General features: G+C 36.8%; 3 protein-coding genes across 7 annotated transcripts; 1 reads left to right on the forward strand and 2 right to left on the reverse strand.

Moving 5' to 3' along the window:
* Nucleotides 1-132: 132 nt before the first annotated feature.
* ube2t (ubiquitin-conjugating enzyme E2T (putative)) lies at nucleotides 133-4,929 on the reverse strand. The gene is made up of 7 exons (XM_041800321.1): nucleotides 4,772-4,929; nucleotides 4,418-4,563; nucleotides 4,207-4,276; nucleotides 4,010-4,115; nucleotides 3,774-3,872; nucleotides 873-956; nucleotides 133-443 (listed from the first exon to the last, which is right to left on the reverse strand). The coding sequence occupies exons 2-7, from the start codon at nucleotides 4,524-4,526 to the stop codon at nucleotides 336-338; spliced, it is 576 nt and encodes a 191-aa protein (XP_041656255.1). The 5' UTR covers nucleotides 4,527-4,563; nucleotides 4,772-4,929; the 3' UTR covers nucleotides 133-335.
* A 1,521-nt stretch (nucleotides 4,930-6,450) lies between these two features.
* Nucleotides 6,451-9,697, reverse strand: zgc:194242 (uncharacterized protein LOC100005854 homolog). Its single transcript, XM_041800317.1, has 4 exons — nucleotides 9,615-9,697; nucleotides 7,285-7,541; nucleotides 6,897-7,077; nucleotides 6,451-6,774 (listed from the first exon to the last, which is right to left on the reverse strand). The coding sequence occupies exons 2-4, from the start codon at nucleotides 7,537-7,539 to the stop codon at nucleotides 6,578-6,580; spliced, it is 633 nt and encodes a 210-aa protein (XP_041656251.1). The 5' UTR covers nucleotides 7,540-7,541; nucleotides 9,615-9,697; the 3' UTR covers nucleotides 6,451-6,577.
* Nucleotides 9,698-10,046: 349 nt separating this feature from the next.
* Nucleotides 10,047-18,143, forward strand: etv7 (ETS variant transcription factor 7). Of its 5 annotated transcripts, none has more exons than XM_041800291.1 (9): nucleotides 10,047-10,265; nucleotides 10,362-10,555; nucleotides 10,699-10,863; nucleotides 10,946-11,122; nucleotides 11,992-12,117; nucleotides 12,200-12,331; nucleotides 15,085-15,254; nucleotides 15,342-15,442; nucleotides 15,520-18,143. In XM_041800291.1, the coding sequence occupies exons 2-9, from the start codon at nucleotides 10,438-10,440 to the stop codon at nucleotides 15,689-15,691; spliced, it is 1,161 nt and encodes a 386-aa protein (XP_041656225.1). In that variant the 5' UTR covers nucleotides 10,047-10,265; nucleotides 10,362-10,437; the 3' UTR covers nucleotides 15,692-18,143. The 5 variants fall into 5 exon arrangements, with proteins under 5 accessions (XP_041656225.1, XP_041656220.1, XP_041656222.1 ...); XM_041800286.1 differs by having other exon boundaries at nucleotides 10,405-10,555; XM_041800288.1 differs by having other exon boundaries at nucleotides 10,405-10,555; nucleotides 15,085-15,227.
* The last annotated feature ends 1,429 nt before the right edge of the window (nucleotides 18,144-19,572 follow it).

Consider the following 19,572-nt stretch of genomic DNA (forward strand, 5'->3'; position numbering starts at 1 on the left):
AAAACTTGCTATTTAGGATGTACATACTTTGTATACAACTGTAAGCATATATTTGAATAAAATTATCTTCATACTGAACACACATCACATCTCTTATTATACCACTAACATTAAAACAACACCCCACCAAAATAAGAGCACAGAAGATTAACTTTATTAACAAAACATAACCACACAGAAAGTGCATAAAATGTGTATCACAATTTTGGTTTAAGGACTACAATTACACACACAGTAAATGTTACAAATAAGAGGAAAATAAGAATCAAAGTCATATTCTTTACAGGCCAATAGGCGTTAGGATGGGCACAAGGCTCAAACAGGTGAGGAACAAACTAAACACAGGTTTTCTTTGCTGATGCCTCCACTTCCTGTTGTGCCTCTCTTTTGCGGGATAAGGCTTTTTGATCTGGATTATTTTCTTTGTTGCCCTCCATGACCCCCTGAACACAGACAGGTACAAAACTACTTCAGACTGTATGTTAATTCTTCACCTAGTGTTATTAACATGCCTTCCACATTCAAATGTACGAAATGTCAAGGACACATTTTGAAATGTCAGCACTCTTTATCTTGCTGTAATATGATTTTACAATACTAGACAATGTTCCACTGAAGGGGCATAGCACCACCTTGTGGGCAACACTAATCACTACACATAGTTAATTTAATGGTAAACAGTACAGCACTGTGGAGCTTGGTACAACACTTCTACTACTACTACTACTACTACAAAGCTAACTCTACTTGCTACTTACTACCACTGATTAATAAAACTACACATGCTTATTCAAATATAAAAATGCAGCCTACTAAAGAACACTAAAAAGTTTAAGTGAAAAAACACAACTGCTAGTGATAGAGGCACTTACCGTATTCTTCTGAACTGCATGTTCTTGTGTCCACTTCTTAGCTTTCTCCGTGAACAGCTGCTTGTTGTATTTGAATTCTGATGACTGCATTCAAAACATTGTATTTAAGTATCTCATCATAGATTCATAGAACCGAGTTTTTTGATCAAACATTGTTTTACTGCAAATCTGAAAAGTTCTCTCCAATTTTAAGACTGCAAAAAGCTGAGATTTGCAACACGATTTTTTTAAAACCTATATCTTTACAAATTGTTCAAACATTTAGTGGATAGAAGTGGAAAGAATATTTAATCCTTCCCCAGATGCACAATTCAGGTTTTGTGTTATCTGCCTCATAAGCCCAGCTCAGACCAAAGATCCACAACACAACCACACATTCTTCAGAAGTCACAGGGGACACAGTTGCACCTTGAATCAGCTCTGCTGATGGTGCTGCCTACAGTTAAGTTTGTCAAGTCACCAACAGCTGGTTTAATAATGCTGCAAGCTGATAAATGAGATAAGGAAATCTTGTTTTAAAAGGTTAAATGCTGAAAAACATTGGTTTGAAGCTGAATATTTTGTTGGATAAAATCATGATGTGAATTCAGGAAATTATTACAGCCATCTTTTTAAAATTAAATTGTCAACATGGAAACTATTCATCTCCACAGGTATTCCTGTTTCCTTCCTCAGCTTTGCAGGTAAGCAGGATGCTTACCTTCAAACTAGATAATACATGTGAAGTTCAAGGCTGCAGTGGCTGCATTTGAATTTGGAATAAATACAGGTTTTTTTTTTAGCAGATATCCTACTTCTACCAGGACTGAACTAGCAAAGTGTTTTGTTTTGATGTGTTCTCTAAAAATGTACTACCATGTTTGATTGTGATGGCAAAAAAAAACATCCATGAGAGTTCAGGTTGTCAAAAAAAAGTCCCTTTTCAATACTGCGTTTTAAAATGATACAATACAATATCATTTTACATTTTATAGTACCAATGGGTTAAAAAAAACAGATCAGATTTTTCAATCCAGGGCTGCAAAAATGAACGATAAAGTAGATCAACTGATCCTGTACCTGATGCTTTGCTGCTACAGTGTATCAGAAAGATGAAATAACACTTGTCAATTAAGAAGCAAGCTAGTAAGGTATAAGTTGAACTTTGAAACTAATATTAGGGGAAAATGAAAATAGTAGAAGGGTTTTGTGGCAATTTTTTGCATATGTGGCAGAAGTAGAGAGAAATACAACAGATTTGCTGAGGCCGTTGTGCCAAAAGTGCCTCAAAAAAGTTAAAACAAAGGGAGGCAATCTGGCTAAACATCTGAAGGATGGACACACTATCTCTAGCATGAAGTGGTAAGTCATGTGGATAAAAATTAATACGTTAACAGTAAATGCCCATCATGATAAGCCTGGTGAAAATTATTTTTATTTTTTCCTAATTAATTCAAAACATCTTTGGGGGACAAGCTACGGCAACCTTAGTACTTATTTTGCTTCTGGGAATGACAACTAGCTCCATTAGCTTTCTTGTTGGTTAATGTCACCAAGGCTAGTGAAGTTGATCATGATGCAGACTGTGACAGCTTTGGTGTTGCTGTGCAAATAAAGCCTGGTTAAGGGTTAAAACCCTAAAGTCAGGAGGGTACGTCGGCTAGGGGTGGGCACTGTCCACTTCAACATGAGCTGTGGTGGTTTTGTGTTGAAAAAATAAACTCACCCACCATCACAGGATTATATTTCAGGAGTGGTTATGTGGTTCAAGCAAGATTTCAAAACTTCACTGTAAATAACTTATCAATAGACAATCAATAGCTGTCTTCTTGTTCAAGGTTTTATTATATAGAACTTTTGTTTTAATGAGTCCATTCAGTTGATTCATGAATTAATTCAATATTTAATACTCTAAAAAGCAATGGATGTGCTCTTCTGTGCTGTGTTAACTAAAAAAACAACAAACTTATTATTTTCATAATAAAACAACACTTTCAAGAACAGCAACAAGTCTAATTATGGCCAAAGGGTTGATAAATGTTATGTTATTTTTCCTCTTTCAGCACTGCAGCTGTGAGTAAAAAAGGCAAAAGGATCCTTCACCTTTAACTTAATTTTCTTCCCTGGTATCAAATATCCAATTTATTTTTTTACTGGTATCGTAACAACTTTAAATGTTGGTACCATGACACCCTTAACAAGAGCCTTAGCAAGAGCATCTTTATAAAAGGGAATGAGGGGCAAATCACCCTCATGTAGGAATCATATGGTCTAAGTAATGTGCACAAAACTCCTTCAAATGAAAATTTCAACATGATGCTTTGGGCAACCTTGTATGCTTTAACCACCTCCAGGGTTGGTGGGGGTCCCTGGTCTCTGGCATTGTTATTTTAGGGGTCACGAGCTGAAAAGTTAGGGAACTCCGGGTTTAATGTAACACATTATCATGATGATAATGATACAGAGAAAAAGGACATTTATGGAAAAATGTGTGAACTGTCCAACTGTGAAGAGAGAGCACTGTGGTGTCTACAACCACTGCTGTGTACTTACACTAGCATGTGTGATACAGTAAACTGTACTGTCTTTCTTGTAGAGGCAAACTCATTGCACTTTAACTTAAAAAATAAATCACATCAAATAGAGTGACTGTGAGACTGATTGCAATGTAAATTATACATTGTCCCCAGTTGTGAACTGAGACTTTCAGAATGTTGCATAGTGGCCAGTAACTAGCAGTTACAAGTTTAAACAAATCTTGTTACAAACCTTGGTCTGAACAGGGCTACAGTCCAAATACAGGGGGAATTTTAGAAAATTTATAATACACGTCCATGTTAAAGATATTGTGTTTGTGCTTGTTGAAGTTTCTCTACACTAACACAAACCATACAATTACAAGTGCAAGATTTTCTGACTCACAATATCAGCCATGAGTGGATCGTCTGGATTGGGCTCAGCCATGAGGAGCTGAATAGAGGTGAGGACAGTGGAAATGTTGAGGGATGGCTTCCAGGCACCCTGGATAAAAGAAAAACTAATTAATAAATCGGTCCACTCACATAAAAAAATTGAAGCTCCCAGGATGTTTAACCTAAAATATAACACCAAAATTGCTTAAGTAAAATAAGAATTGTGTCCTCATCAACAGTTTCAACCTTTGGAGGAAGTTTGAGAGCATCATGACAGATTCGTCCAGAATTGTCAATGTTTGGATGGTAGATTGGAGTCAAAAATCGGATTTTGGGAGGCTCAAATGGGTACCTAAAGGAGGAAAAGAGCATGGAGCTAAGTCTTTTCATAATATGACTATGTGAGGGATGAACACATCTGATGAAACCTTGAGAAAATATACCTCTCTGGGACCTTTATCTCCAAAGAAAAGAGCCCACCTTCATATGGAGTGTCTGCTCCACCAACAATCTCTAGTAAACAGAGGAAAAGTGAAAAATACATCAGCAGGTGGATGAACATTCGGTTTTAATTACATGAGTAAAGCTGCTGAATAAAAGCAGAATGGTTACATTAGTTCAAAAGCTGAAACACAAACAGCTAAAATCACCTACGTGCACATAGTTCATCTATCCGTTCCTCGGTCTGCCAGCATGTTATCCCTGGAGGAGGCTCGGTGCTTAGCATCTGAAGTTCACGCTTTAAACGGGAAGCTCTCTGCATCCTGCTGAGAGTTCTTATAGAAATGTAGGCTATATTTCTGAAACAAAGACATTTCAAGTTGAATTTTCAATGTGCTTAAATAGGTTCCTGTGCACTCTGTTACTTTTGCTGTCGATAAAATAAAAGGTAAAGCTAAAAGGTAAGCTATCCACGTCAAACTCAAGGGTTTAGAGTAAGAAAACGTTTCGATGTGTTTAATATCAACAACATTGTCAAAGTTCAAAGATTACTCGATGTTAACCTACCTTTCTCCTTGTTTAAAGAAATGTTTTCAACTTAAGATGCACCGTTTAGCTTACAGAAACCCCGCGAATTAACCTCTGAACAGTGTTTAAAAGACACTTCGTGAGCTCTGTTTTGATTTTCCCTCTTCTTACGTCACACAACTGCCCGCGTTTCTCCTCTTCTTCTTCCCTCAACCATAACATAAAACATGCATACCGCCATCTATCGTCCTGGAGTATATAGCACAAAATATGACTAACAAAGACAGACTATCGGTGAATCATATAATGAGACATAACCCTAATTGGTTTATTCCATCGTGCATGCTTGTTATAAGTAAAATCAATAAATTTCAAACCTCTATTGTGTTTTTAGTTAGGCATTTCAAGCCTGAAATAAGTGGAGAAAAATTCATACTGTATTTGTTTATGATTACAAGCAGTTGTTTGAAAGTTTAAAGCAGGCGCGCAGCCAGACATGTTTAAAATCCGGGGCTAAGCCCAAACAAAGGATGGCTGAGGAGTTGGCACTTCCCTATTATTTATTTATTATTATTATTATTATTGCTTATCAGACAGTTTAAAGCACTTTTTTGGCACTTTTAAATAAAAAAAATAATTCATAATGCCAACAAATCTACGCCTCATCTAGGTAAAAATAATCTTTTTCAACCTAAACAGAAATACTTACTAACATCATTTTTTTGTTAACCCAAAAGTGTCATTATCATTCTAAAATTGTTTTACATCATGCTAGAGTCCAATAATTTTCCTCTCTGCCTTCTCAAAATTTCTGAAGGTAATATTTTACATAACATTGGACAGGTAGGGTAGGAATTTAGTGAAAAAGTTTACAATTGAAGCTCTGCATTTTCAAGCAAAGCACATAAAAAGCAACAATTGGGGTTAGAGATATTCATTTATTCACAAATATGCTAAAAATTATATTTTCAGAACAATGTTAAAAGCATTTTTACACAGCAGAGTGTATAGATACGAAAGAGTATTAAGGCCATTAAAAAATTCTCATGCATGTTTTTTTTTTAATTATAGGAAAAAGTCCAAATTTTGTCATTTTTCTTAGAATATAAAAAATGCATACCATTTTTTTGTTAAATGTTTCTAATCCTCCTCCATACATACTAGGGCTGAACAATTTGGGAAAATAATCTAATTGCAATTTTTTTTTTTTACCCAATTTTGCGATTGCGATTTGATATGCGATTATTTCTGAAGTTCCTCATTTCATGTATTTTCCAACAAAAATAATCAATAATCAATAATCAAAAAAGTTTTAAACTGGTATTTTGACACAAACAGGTCAAAGAAATATTGCACCATCTGCGATTTGAAAATCGCAGCAGGCCATATTGTGATTTAATCTGAGATTTATTGCCCAGCCCAAATACATACAATCTTTAAAAAAAAGATATAAAATACTTTAAAAATTACATTTCCATGCTCTGATCAGCAAGGCCCAATTTTTTTTTTTTGTTGTTTTTTTTTTGTTTTGTTTATTTCATTTTGCATTTATCTAATATATCACTCATAAGCAACATACTTTGAACCAACCTGAAAGATTCGGGGCTTTTAAGAAAACATTTGGGGCTAAAGCCCCATAAGCCACCCCCTCACTCCGCCCATGGTTTAAAGGTACAACATGAGGGGTATTAACCAAAAAGTCAAATGACAGACACTTCTGATCGGGCATTTGTTTTCATTGATAGAAATTACAACATTTCCATGTTGAAAAAGTACTAACAGACCTGACAATCACAGGAGAAGGCAGACATACATTGGGCTGCAAAATTCTAGTTTGTTTCAATCTTATTTCAAAGCAGTAGCATAGATAACCTGAAAATTAATTTGTTTATGCTGTCTGTCTTCCATTCTGACATCAGTGAAGCCAGAGTCTCTCAGAGCCATCATGTAGTTGTCTGGTCGCCAGTTCTGTCCTGGCATCACACGCTTTGCTGCCATAGTAGCCACCATAGATAGTCTCAGTGTGGTCACCATCAGGCCTCCTAGAGGGGTACGAGAATGTTGAAAACCAAAGAGACCATTCAAGGCAGGCTTTTTTTTTCTGGAAACAAAATGTGAGGTAAAAAATAAAAATGTATCTGTATTACACAAACTTGGATCCTACCTGGTTTCATTACCCGGTGTATCTCTGTGGCTCCCTTCTTGAGGTCAGGCCAGAAGTAGTAGCAGTTACAGTGAAATACTTTATCCACGGTGTTGTCAGACAGAGGCATTGCTGCTACATCACAGAGGTGTAGAGTCACTTTCCCACTTCCAATAAGATCCTTCATTTTTTTGCTTGCCATCTGTGAGAAAAGAAAAATAGAAAAATGCTATTCCAAAGCACTTAAAGTTTCCCCCTTTGAGTGCTAGAGATAATTTCTATCCAATCTAACTTGTTAAGAAATAATGTAAAGTTCTGTTACTGTGAGTCCATGTTTGTTCCTTTAAGCATGCTTTTGATACAAATGAATTTCCAACCTTTTCCCATTCCCTCAATATTTGTTCTTTACCTTATGCATGTACTCTGAGTAATCCACCCCTATAAGGTGGCCTGAGGGCTCTGTGAGGAGTTTGGCAGCTGACAGCAGACCAAGTCCTGGGCCATGACCCAGCTCCAGTACTGTATCCCCAGGCTGGATCCCACTCAGCTGCACAGCATTCTCTTCAAGGAGATGGTTACGCGCTGCGAGAAACCTGCTGACCAGCCATCCAGCCACTGAGCGCGTTGGGTGGCCCAACTGTTTTCCAATTTTTTCAGCCAACATCACTAAAGAATACGACAGCAAAGACATGTCTGCATTTTAATACATGTGGCTATGCAAATATCTATTACATGAACAGAAGTATGCAATCCGACTCAGTGGGGATGACCGATATTGTCGGTCTGATATTGGCAGATATCAAAGTTTCTGCTGATATTTACATCCGATATTTTGGCTGTGAATATCAGCATATATCGACTGTAAAATTTGGCCATATAAATGCATACTAAAAATTTAGTGGAGTTTTAGGCTGGTACAACAGACCTATGTCAGTTGAGATCTTGTTGTTCATTCATCCTCATTCTGAACAAAAGAACAAAAGTGTGTTTCTTTTTTTCATCATCAAACCTTAAATTGTGTTCAAAGGACTGAATTTTTCGTTATGTAAAACATATTTAAATATGCCGCTACTGGTATCGGCTAAAATGAATCTGTAAACATCGGCATATCGGGTATCGGTAAAAATCCAATATCGTGCATCCCTGCAAATCAGTATGGTCAGTAAAGGCAGAGATTCAAAATTTCATAATCTTGACAACCTAAAACGAAGCAGTTTCTAATGTGGGCCTTATGGGCTCAAGTGTAACTTAAATAATGTTACGGCCAGATACACTCAACACACATTCCCTTATTCTTATAATTCAGACATAAAACACATTTACCAACACCCATACAGCATGATCTTGCATTCAAGCATGATGTTTTCATATTTTAATGTAGCTCTTTTAAAGACATACAGGTGCATTTAAAAAAAATTACAGTATCATATAAAAATCATGTGATTTACTTCAGAAAATTAAGTCTTTATAAATTCAAGATTCATCTAATACAAAGTAAAATATGTCAAGACTTTGTAGTTTTAATGTTGATGATTACAGCTTACGGCTCACAAAAAAAATCAACCTTCTAAAAATATTAGAATATCATAAAACATCAGTCCAAAAAGAAAAAAAGATTCATAATGAACTGTTGACCTTCTGGAAAATTATGCTCATTTTGTTTGACAATCCTCTGTCTGCGTTCATCCCTGTTGCTTGTGCTTTTCTTACCACACTTTTCCCTTTCAGTCAACTTTTCATGAGTATGATTTAATATAGCACTTCAAGAACAGCATGCCTTTTCAGGAATGACTTTCTGTGGCTCACCAGTCTTGTGAAGGGTGTCAATGATTGTCCTTTAGACAGTAGTCAATTCAGCAATTTTCCCAATGATTGCAGTTGTGTGTTTTTTCCACAATATTCTAATATTTCGACATAGTGGATTTTTGATGTTCGTGAACTGTTAGTCGTAATCCTCAAGATTAAAACAAAAAAGTCTTGAATTGTTTACTTTGTATGAGATGAATCTAGAAATCAACTTTTTGAAGTAAATCACAGGAAAAATGAACTTTTACATGATATTCTAATTTTGTGAGATGTAGATGTACATGCCATTCAGCTTCTTTTTTGGAGCTTTGATTAGTTAACTATTTTCAGAGCAAGCTTTTTCATGCAGTAATTTCAGTCAGTAATTCCCTTCTCATTTTCAGGAGTGTTCTGGGTTAGGTAAGAAGAAGGCTACTTTTAATTTCAAGGTAGACAAGGTTTACTGCAACTCTAAATCAAGTTAATAAGTAATCTACCATATGACCAAAGTAAAACATGTTGATAGACTCTAGAATTTCAGTAGGCCTTCATTTACTAAAAAAATAATTTATCTGTTTTTCTTCATTGTGTAATAAGATGGCCAAACTGGACATTACCCGTCTTCCAGACATGCACTGGGTTGACCAGCATGTAGATCTGCAGTTTCTCTGGTCAAGTTTTTTTCCAATCAAATAAAGGGACTTCATTCTGACAATTGTGTCAAGAGAGTCATGGTCAGAATAAGTTCCTAACTGTAGAAAGTGTATCATATGGCCTTCTGTATGCGGAGAGTTAGTTGTGCAGCGGGTCACATGAACAGTTTCAGCATTATGAATCCTTGGTTGGAGACGTTACCCTCAGTGAACTACAGTAAATGTACTGCCCTATGGTAATGCCTTAATTACGTGACTCTTGTATCGTATGCCTTGTCACCGTTCAGCTGAATACACTTACCAGCTCGCACAGTAGTCGTGTGGCAGACGTTGGTCCGTTTGTGTCGTCTTCCGTTACGTGTCGAGTAAAGAATGGGGACGGGACTATAAGAACTTCCCTGCTTTTTAATGTGTACGCGCCCCCTGAGACGCTTGATGGCACTCTCGTGCATTTATTCTCTTTCCTGGAGTTTTAAAAAAAATATCTTCACTCCTGAAACGAAATGGTATCATCTAGGCGCTTTGTTTGATAAGGTGTGACAGAATTAAAGAGCTCCCCTATTTACATTAAATATTGCATCGCTTATTTGCAACAGTGAGTCTCGCGCTCCTGTCAGGTACAGTCAGACGTTGTATTTCTGGAAATGTCCTCTGTAGTTGCTTCCCCCAATCAGCCCGTCTCGCGCACACCCCCCTGCAAGGATTATGTTCCTTTCGTTTTCATTTCCCGGAAGAGTCGAATGTGAAAATACTAGAGCTTTATTTCTCCAAAATTATGCTTACTTACCTTCAAATTAAAATGAACCGTATGAGTATCTGACTCGCAGCTGATGTAAGTTAGCCACTTGGACGAATTGTAAGTCGTTTTTGAGGAAATCTTCTATTGTTACGCGTGGTCGAAACAATAAAGGACACTTTTATGGAAAACACTGTCCCGTCACCTTTGGTCAAGGTAAGTTCAATTTTTGAGAGCAACACGTTTTAACAATGCAAAAAGGCAATGTTATTGCATTTTAAGTGGTATTTATACTTTCTGTTTTAAATTTAGCCTCTTAAAATCTCTGCTCTGTTCATTCTGACACGTTTTGCAGCAAGAAAACAGAGCAGACAGCCCAGCCAGTGTAATGACACATGCTGAGCAAGTCAATATGTCTCAGAGTGTGCGTCACAGTCCCCAAAACCAGCTTCCACTGGTCAGTCCATCCTCACAGGAGGACCTGTGGCATCTACCTGGACAGCTCCGTGAGTCTCCTCTATCTTTGACATAGACTTTCTAAACTTGGAAGAAACCCCTCAAGGAACAAGAGGCAGAAGTATGCAACACTAGAGCACAAATGCATGTTATCACAGTGTGTTTTTTTTTTTATCTGAATCTGTTTTTTTAGGAATAAACCCATCTCTATGGGACAAGGAGGATGTAGCTCACTGGCTCCACTGGGCTCAGAAGGAATACTCACTGCGACGGCCTGAAAAGGGACGCTTTGAGATGAACGGCCGAGCCCTCTGCCTGCTCACCAAAGAAGACTTCAGGCGCCGCTGTCCCAGCTCAGGTAGGTATTTGCAGGTACAGAAAGATTATGTGCGGTCACGTATAGCTCAGAAGTTTTCATATGCAACCTCTGTTCTGTACAGGTGATGTTCTGTATGAGATCCTGCAATGTGTAAAACAGCAAAGGAGGATTATGGTCTGTGATCCTGTGAGCACATCTTCCCTCTTGGCCAATGGAAACATTCAGAGTCCAGTCAGAAGCCAAACTTCCCATCAGACTGTCAAAGAGCCCAAGTCTCCCACTGTCAGTGACATCCCAGGTCAGTTATACGTAGGAAGACATTTCAGAAATATAGAAAGTGTGAGTATAGAAAGCAAGGGTGCAAAATACATACATGCAATTGCACTTTGAGTTTACTAAAAACCAAGTAAGATGTTTCCTGGTCATATTTTTGGAGATACTTCCTGATTAGCCACATGCACTTAAGCAAACTCATCATGAAGGAATTCCTGTGTTTAATTGTACGTGTGAGAACATTCAATGAATTCTTTTTCTTACAAACTCATAAGTTTAAACATGAGAAATGCATTTCTGCTGCTCAAAATCATTTTAAATGAAACTTTAACTGTACTTTCACTTTGCTTGAGACTAGGATATAGTAAGTAACCATTTTAAATGATGTGTGAAAGTCTTCAAAACCTTTGAAATCTGATAAAACGGATAACGGATGATTGCTTAAGAAGTCTCACTACATACATCAAAGTGTTCCATTAACAAATTGTTTATTATGCTTTGCATTCAAAAAGAACACGTGGAGCTTTATTCTTCAGAGAGAAATGGCTAATGTCCTTTAGACGATTTCCTTAATAATGATTACTTGACATTATTGTCCTTTTCTGTGTGGACATTTTAACTGAAGTCACTGATCACTGCTTGTTTGTCCGTACCATAAATAAGGTGCTTTCCATCGTAGAAAGTTGGATGAGTGCCAGTGGGTGTGCCATGATCAAACAACAGACAATCGTACAAGAGTCCAAAACAATAAATATGATTTGGATACAGTAAAAACAACAAATTTAAGTGTTTTATGTTGCCTTCATCTTTGATAATATTTCCAGGCTGCTGTAAAAGTCACTTTTGCTTTCAGTTAAGCTCCTTTTCACTGTTCCTCATGTTTCTGTCTCACAGTTCCCCTTACTTTCACAACTGCAGTGTCTGCAGCTGTTCTAACCAGTGTGACCAGCAAGCCAGAGCCTGTGTCGCCTCTCAGAGATCATGCCTCAATCTTATACCCAGCTGCAGTCATGCAGGCCAGTGAGTATAACAAAAAAGAAACACATTTTATGCGATTTTACACCTTGATGCATGATTTTCTGTTCCTCTCTCTTGGTCCTAGATGGCTCATCAATGCACCACAAACGAGATCGGTGTGTTAGCCAAACAGAGAGTATCATACATGAGCCACTCAACTTGTCCAATCGGGAGAAACCGAGGAGCCCCCTGCACAAAGCCAATGGCCACATTCCAGGTGAGGTTACACATACAGCTGTACAATATTATACAGATATACTGCAGCTTTTCTCTGAAAATATGCTGTACATAAATAAGAGTTTCTTTTCCTAGATGGAGGCAGAGATATGCTCTTGAGACACAACATGCACATACACTGCTTAACAAATTTATTAGACCACCTGTCATATTTGTCTCAGAGACTTTCCAGCATCATGAAGTGCTTTAATGCGGACTCTTTTATTTTCAGTGAACTCTCCACGTTTTACCATTTTGAACAGGAATGAGGAATTTCAAACTGAATTCACCCAAATTTGAGCCGGCTCACTGAGCTTCTCTGAGAAGTCAGAAATGAATCAAACATAACATTCAACCACTAAAACTATTTTTTCTGTTCAGGAATGTAAGTAAATAAGTTTGCCCAAACTATTAGTGAAATGTTTTAGTATTTTTTATAATTATTATTAGTTGGGTTTAAAAACTGTTTAAGAATATTCACATATTTTTTGGCAATATCTTGGACATTTTGGGGATTTTTTTTTTTGATAGCTCTAGTGAATTTGAAGAAAATTTTCCAAGAACTCCAGAACATTTAGTTGAAATTTAGTTAATACTTGACTTGAATAAGTTCTTGTAGCCCATCATGAGCAAAATGACATCCAAATTTTTTTTTGCATTTTTAAAGCATATTCTTTGTGAAAATGACTTTCTAGAGGTAAAGAGATGATTGTGTTTTTTTTATACTTATCAGGTCTCACTTTCCCCAAATAAGTAAATGGAACTAAAAATGTACTCTTAACAGCTCAGGTCTCAGGTAACCTTGCAAAGCAGATGGATACACCCATTTCCTTGTTTTTCACTGGCGAATCCATCTTGCAAAGCTCCCATCTGAACCGTTTGGGCCCAGTTAGAAAGTGACAGGACCAATCAGCGACGAGGGGCAGTACTTTCAGGCGCAGCAGAGTCGTGACGTTAACAAGCAGCAGCAAGAGCTGGTGCAGTTATGGAGGAAGAGATTAGCATGGATGCTGCTAAAGTGCCAGTTTTATCAGAACTTGACAACATTTCTTTGTTAAAGGAAGAACAAAGAACTGCAGTGAGTTGTTTTCTTTTCAAAAACGACAAAAGCCGAGTACTTACATGTCTGTAGTCGCCATGTTTCCTGTTATTCCTCGACAGTGTTGGGTAGCGTTACTTTTGAAACTAACTCGTTAGATTACTGCTTTACATACTGAGAAAAGTAATTTGTTACGTTACTGCGTTACCTACTTCCAGAAATAACGCGTTAGAGTACGTTTGCGTTACTAAATATTAAAACCCTGTAGCATATTGTTCCACTCGGTGGTTGTAAAAACAACAACCACATGTCTGCATTTAAATGTGCAGACACTAATGCCAATGTACAGCCTAATTTACAGCCATAATCTGTATCTCTGCAGCCTGAGAACACCACTAACAGACAGGAAAATCTTTACAGCTCTTTAGCATGCTCACAATCTGTCAAAAGCTGAGCAGAAGCAGAAAGAATCTCTCCATCGCTGTGGGTAATAACCGCGCATGATTGGAACGGCTGAACAGCTGATTGAATGAAAGCAAACAGAGCTTTTAAAGTTCCGTTTCACCAGGATGCTGTTATTGTCCCTTTCATCCAAAAATCCATCATAATGGGGATAATTCGACAGTGGCCTGCTTTCATCTCTGTTATCTCTTTGGCTAAAGGAGCTAAAAGTGCGCATGTAATGGCACAGAATGTTTACCTTCTGCTTGCACGTGCCAACATGACTACAGGAAGAGAAGAAGGAAAAACAGAGGCAGACGCTTCAAGAGGAAATTTGGGATTTTTCTTTCAGTAACAGGATTACATTTATGAAAATGTAACTAATAACGGGATTACTTGAATTGTAAAACTAACGCGTTATGTTACGCGTTACTCCAAAAAAGTAATCTGAGTACTCTTAACAGTTTACTTTGTAACGCGTTACCCCCAACACTGTTCCTTAGAAGCTGCGCACGTGCAGCTCGATAGCGGCCACGTCACGTGTTTTGTTGCTCTGAGTGGCCCATAGAGATGTGACAGACAGAACGTTCACCCAATCACCCTCCGAGTTTTTTTCAAAGCCTCTGCCTTTTCTCAGACGTTTCCTATTGAAGCTTTCCCAGATGGATGTGTGAAACACATCCATCTGGCATGTCAGGTTAGGTCTCAGGAAGTTAAAGTAAAATATGCTCTCAAAACTGTATTGTACAGTTTGACCACTAGGAGGCAGAAGAACTAAAAACTTTGGTTGTCTGAGCTGTATTGACCAATTATGTATGAACAGGTACAGGTAAAATGTTCCGTGTTTACAACAACAAACAGGTAAAACTTTGCGATGACAAATTACTCTTATTAACAATATTTTTTATCATTGATTTGTTAATAGATATCTGCATAAAAGTACAGTTAATAAACTGTTATAAGTAAACCGTTAACAATAAAACTAACACTAAATTCTGTAGAAAAAGGATGCAATTTTTAAGTTGTTGGGTCTATCTGAAAAGTCCAAAAAAGTACTCCCTAAGTCTAGGGAAAGTTACTAAAGCAGAATAGAAAACATGTTAGTAACAAGCATACATCTTTATACATGTTAAAACAGGATAAAGGCGATAACACTGTTATATTTGAAAATAATGAGCATTATTTGTCCCAGTAGAGCTTTTAATGCCAGTATGTGTTTGTAGTAGTTAGAGTTTTGTTAACATGTGTCTTACTGCTGTGTTGATCCTGTCCAGAGTGCAGACTGCTGTGGGACTATGTGTACCAGCTGCTGTGTGATGATCGTTACAAGGATTACATCCGATGGGAAGACCGGGACAGCCTGGTGTTCAGGGTTGTTGACCCCAATGGACTGGCACATCTCTGGGGAAACCACAAGGTGAGAGAGGGAAAGATAGCACAGATGGTGAGCTAAAGCATAAAATACCAAGCAGAGTAACAGTTATGTTGTACTGTGGAGACATCATGATGTGTAATCTGTTTTGTTATATAGAATAGAGACAATATGACGTATGAGAAAATGTCCCGGGCTCTACGCCACTACTACAAGCTCAACATCATTAAAAAAGAGCGAGGGCAGAAACTCCTCTTCAGGTTTGTGTCCATTTCACTAATATCACTGTGCTTATGTGTTTTACAACACAAACTTATCATTATACCTCTTTCCTCAGGTTTCTGAAACTCCCACAGGACATCAAGAAACAAAAGGTGGACCCTGCAGAGTACCCAGAGTACACCCCACCACAAGAAGAGGACTTAACAGACAGCAGCCCTACGTATGATTTCAGTGAGGAGCGTTTTGAAGTTTCTCCTGATCGTGCCTCTCCACAGCCTCCTCCATAGAACAATGGCATAGAATTACACACAGCTTTTTTACAGCAGAAAATTACTAATGTAAGCACAGGTTTGAAGAAATACACTATTAGGTCCACGCTGGGTTATGTTTTTTTGCAGTGGATCTGTTTGCTGTGAATTGATTCATGTACCACTGTGATCATGGGAACACTAATTTAATGTGAAAACTCCAAAGAATTGCATTAATACTTGTAACAACCCAGAAATGACAAATGATTGAGTAAAGTGTAGCATTTTCAGGCTTGCTAAAATAAAGGCAATCGATGCAGGTTTTGATATATAACAAAAATAATAATAATTGAGTATCAGCTGCTAATCTCATTGTCAAATCCACACTTATGAAACCAAGATTCTAACAATATACTGCTGTAAAATGTGATATTTTACATAGCTTTGACTGTTTTATCCAATTATATCATAACCCATTGCTTTTTGGTATAAAATCAACTTATAAATACTTACAATGCAATTCTGAAAGTGATGCATGTACCTTTAATCATTCTTCTAAAGCCTGGTATACACTGTGCGATTTTGGGCTGTCCAAGATGAAAGATGACCATTCATGGTGGTATCTTTAGTCATGGCTCCAAAACAGTGGTCCAGAGCAACCCACCCTAATTTCAGTATTTTTCTTTTTTTTTTTTTTTTTTTTTTTTTTGTTTTTCGTCTGTTTTATAATATCTAATGTTGTTTATAAACAATGTGGGCAGGAGCAGCAGTAAAAAAAAATTGTTCAATTCTTTATCAGAAAGTAAAACCACTCTGAATCCTCTTGTTCACTAAAAGCTATCAATACTAATTTCTGAATATTTCTGCAACAATTTCAAAAGTAATGTTAATCCACTAATTAAGTGAAGAGAAAACCTCATGATATATAATTAAAATGAGCAGCTTTCAGTGATTATACATAGCCTTTCTGCTATGCAAAGATGGAAAACCCTAGATATTGACTAAGTTTGTGATGAATGTCAGGTTGTTTCTCATTGTAAAATAGAATTTGGGGTTTAAGATTTGATTAAAGGGCTTTATTAAGGATTTTTTTATACCTCAAGGACAAGAGGAACAGAATATTAAGACAACTCAAGGCTTAATAAGTAAAACAAAAGAAGTAAAATGAAATATCTGTCAGCAACTGTCATACCACATATGGGTAACAGCCTACCACTTAAAACAGGAACCTATACTTACATAAAGATATTCAGCTGTGCATGTGCATGTGTTACATTGTTAGATTACCATAATGAAGTCTTAATGAGTGAAGAAAATTGATGGATAAAGCCCTGTTGTAGAATAAAGACGATTATTCTTATTAAAATGATTTGGGTTCAACCCGAAACACAAAATAGACAGTTTAATATCTCCATTGCATTGATATATATGTGATATATTTCACATTCATTTGGAAAAGCTCATATAGAGAGTTTGGAAGACTACATCCAAGCTAATTGCTAACACCGAAGCAGCCATTGGATACACCTGCAAACCCCACTTCAACGATCACAAACTCATGCCAAAGTAGATCATATCAGAGAAGAGCAACAACATATTTTCTGTCATTAAAATTAAAATGAGGATATGGATCAATACGCTGAAAAAAACTGTTGACAATTAGTTATCTTTAGGGAATATCTAGCAAAACAGAATGAGCTATGTAAATCCTTAATCAGGAGTCACTAATTAATGTACAGATATAAAACACCGTACACTGTAAGACCTGAACAGTCAAAGGTTGTAAAACACCAGTTATGTTAATTTGAAAATATAAGATAGCTACTTCAGCCCTGTTGTCAGAGTTCATAGAATGCGTTTTTAGTTTTGAATGAACAGTACTCGATCACTGAATTTGTTTTCGCCATTCTATTCAATCTCCATATTTTTCCCAGAGTGCCTTTGGGCATGAGGTACTTTTGCACCATGAGTGAAGTTGCCCTCTCAGTTAGTGAAATCCTGCTGTGTGGCCAGCAACCTGTACACAGCAAGGATGATGTAATGACCTCCATGGAAGAGCACTCTGTGGGTCAAAGGGTACCTTTCAGTCTTTGGTATCTACAGTCAGTCTAATAAGCTTACATGATTATTTAAAATTATGATGTGAAAGACAGGGGTAAACTGAGGTCTTTTTTAAAGTCTAACTCAAATAAATGTGTGCCAATTTCTTGAAAGTTTAACGTAATCAGTTACAAGAATATTTTGAGTTTTTGTTTGGTTTTACAGTGAACAACAGGTCTTGCAGGTGAGCAGTCAACATTTCTTGGTTTTTTGTTTGTTTGTTTTGTTTTGTTTGTTTTTTCTTAATTTTCTCTTGTTTTCATGAAAAATGTTGCTAAGGGATTAAATACCAGTTTGTGCAGTTTATGCAGTCCATATCACAAAATGCTTTTATTGATAACCGTAAGGTGAGGTATGATAAGGGAAAATTCATCTATACTGTGGTATTATAAAGTGGATGTAACTTTGTATTGATTGTCAGTGTGTTTTTGCTTATAGAATAAAGATTTTGTATTACAGAAAAAGTTTATTTTCATTTAATTTTTATTCCTTCTGCCTTGTGATGACAAATGGTCATTATAATGCCATGTAAATCCATTCAAAAAAAAGGGCCAAAAGGGAACAATGGACACATCACAGTTGCTTCCCTCTTTTCTTTAGAGGGAATCTTAAAGTATTGGCAAACTACAGAATAAGAGCAACTTTTCAGACAAGCACATTCACATAAATCCTACAGACTAAAACAGTGCTACACAAAGTGTGGGCCACAAGTGCAGTAAGAGGTCATTCACTAAAAATAAATACTTAAACAGGATGATTTTTAAAACTGGTATCACTTTATAAATTATCATGAAATACCATTACTTGTTGATTTTTTAACGCCAGATAATTAAACTTTTATTTTTTCTGATGTGCAGAACCGGTGTAACAGTTTAACTGGGGTTGGATTACCTGGTGGCACTCTGTTAAACATTCTAGTGCACTGTTCATGTCCTGATTAAAAGAATTAATCTGTGGTTTACTGAACCTTAAAGAGTTTGCAGAGTCACAAAGTGCATTTGAAGAGACTTTGCACATGCCTGATCAAAACAATATAAAAACACTGGGCTCATTAATTTTACTTTGTGACTCTGAAAACAGTTTTCTAGTTATGTGACTGTCTCTGCAAACTAAGCATTTACTTTTACATTGAAATTGAATTTTTTATTACATAAAATATTGAGGTTAATAGTCTTAGTCATGTGGATGTAGGAGGGTTTTGGTGGTTTATAAACTGAGTAAGGGGAAAGCCTAGCTAAAAACAAAGCTGCCATGTACACCAGCAGGAGGCGCTGTTGTATCATGATGACCAGTTTGTCAGGCCCTGTGCCCGAGACAGCAGAGGCATTGAGGCTGATATGTACAGTCAGCTGACTTTGTTTACCAGAGGTTTTGGGGGACACGCATAATTGGAAATAACAATTTTGTAAGTAATATAATTAAAATTCAATTACCATGGTAGAACAGGGCATGTGTTTGTTGGTCTGTTTGTTTTGAACAGTTCCAGGAGAATATTGCGGAGAATTCTATAAAAAAAATCTTGTTTACTTTCTTTGGAACCAGTGACTTCTTTTCTTGGTTGGTTCTGTTTTGCAATATAGAAAGTATAGTTGGTCTAAGCAAAAAAAAGAAAAAAGAAAAAAAAAAGAAAAAAAGGGGGGGGGGGGGGTCTTAACAGAAATGAAAAGGATCCGCTGTGAAGATGCCAAAATGTTTCTCTTTAGTTAGGTGCTAGAATAAAGACTAACTTGAGTCACATATTTTCTCAGTTTAAACAAACTTTTATTACAACTTTTGAGTTTCAGTGAATTTATAGTACCCATAAGAAGTTTTCACCCAAT

Source organism: Cheilinus undulatus, linkage group 11, assembly GCF_018320785.1.
Source record: "Cheilinus undulatus linkage group 11, ASM1832078v1, whole genome shotgun sequence".
In the NCBI taxonomy this organism is placed as follows: domain Eukaryota; kingdom Metazoa; phylum Chordata; class Actinopteri; order Labriformes; family Labridae; genus Cheilinus; species Cheilinus undulatus.

Bases quoted from the DNA above. Each gene is read 5' to 3' on its own strand.
- etv7 (XM_041800286.1), top strand. From the start codon at position 10,233: ATGGAAAACACTGTCCCGTCACCTTTGGTCAAG. The intron at 12,118-12,199 runs GTGAGTATAACA...TCTTGGTCCTAG, and splicing joins AGCTGCAGTCATGCAGGCCA to ATGGCTCATCAATGCACCAC. The intron at 12,332-15,084 runs GTGAGGTTACAC...GATCCTGTCCAG, and splicing joins AGCCAATGGCCACATTCCAG to AGTGCAGACTGCTGTGGGAC.
- zgc:194242 (XM_041800317.1), bottom strand. From the start codon at position 7,539: ATGTTGGCTGAAAAAATTGGAAAACAGTTGGGCCACCCAACGCGCTCA. The intron at 7,078-7,284 runs GTAAAGAACAAA...CTTTTCTCACAG, and splicing joins ACTCAGAGTACATGCATAAG to ATGGCAAGCAAAAAAATGAA. The intron at 6,775-6,896 runs GTAGGATCCAAG...GTACCCCTCTAG, and splicing joins ACACCGGGTAATGAAACCAG to GAGGCCTGATGGTGACCACA.
- ube2t (XM_041800321.1), bottom strand. From the start codon at position 4,526: ATGCAGAGAGCTTCCCGTTTAAAGCGTGAACTTCAGATGCTAAGCACC. The intron at 4,116-4,206 runs GTATATTTTCTC...TTCCTCCTTTAG, and splicing joins GAGATAAAGGTCCCAGAGAG to GTACCCATTTGAGCCTCCCA. The intron at 444-872 runs GTAAGTGCCTCT...GTCTGTGTTCAG, and splicing joins ATGCAGTTCAGAAGAATACG to GGGGTCATGGAGGGCAACAA.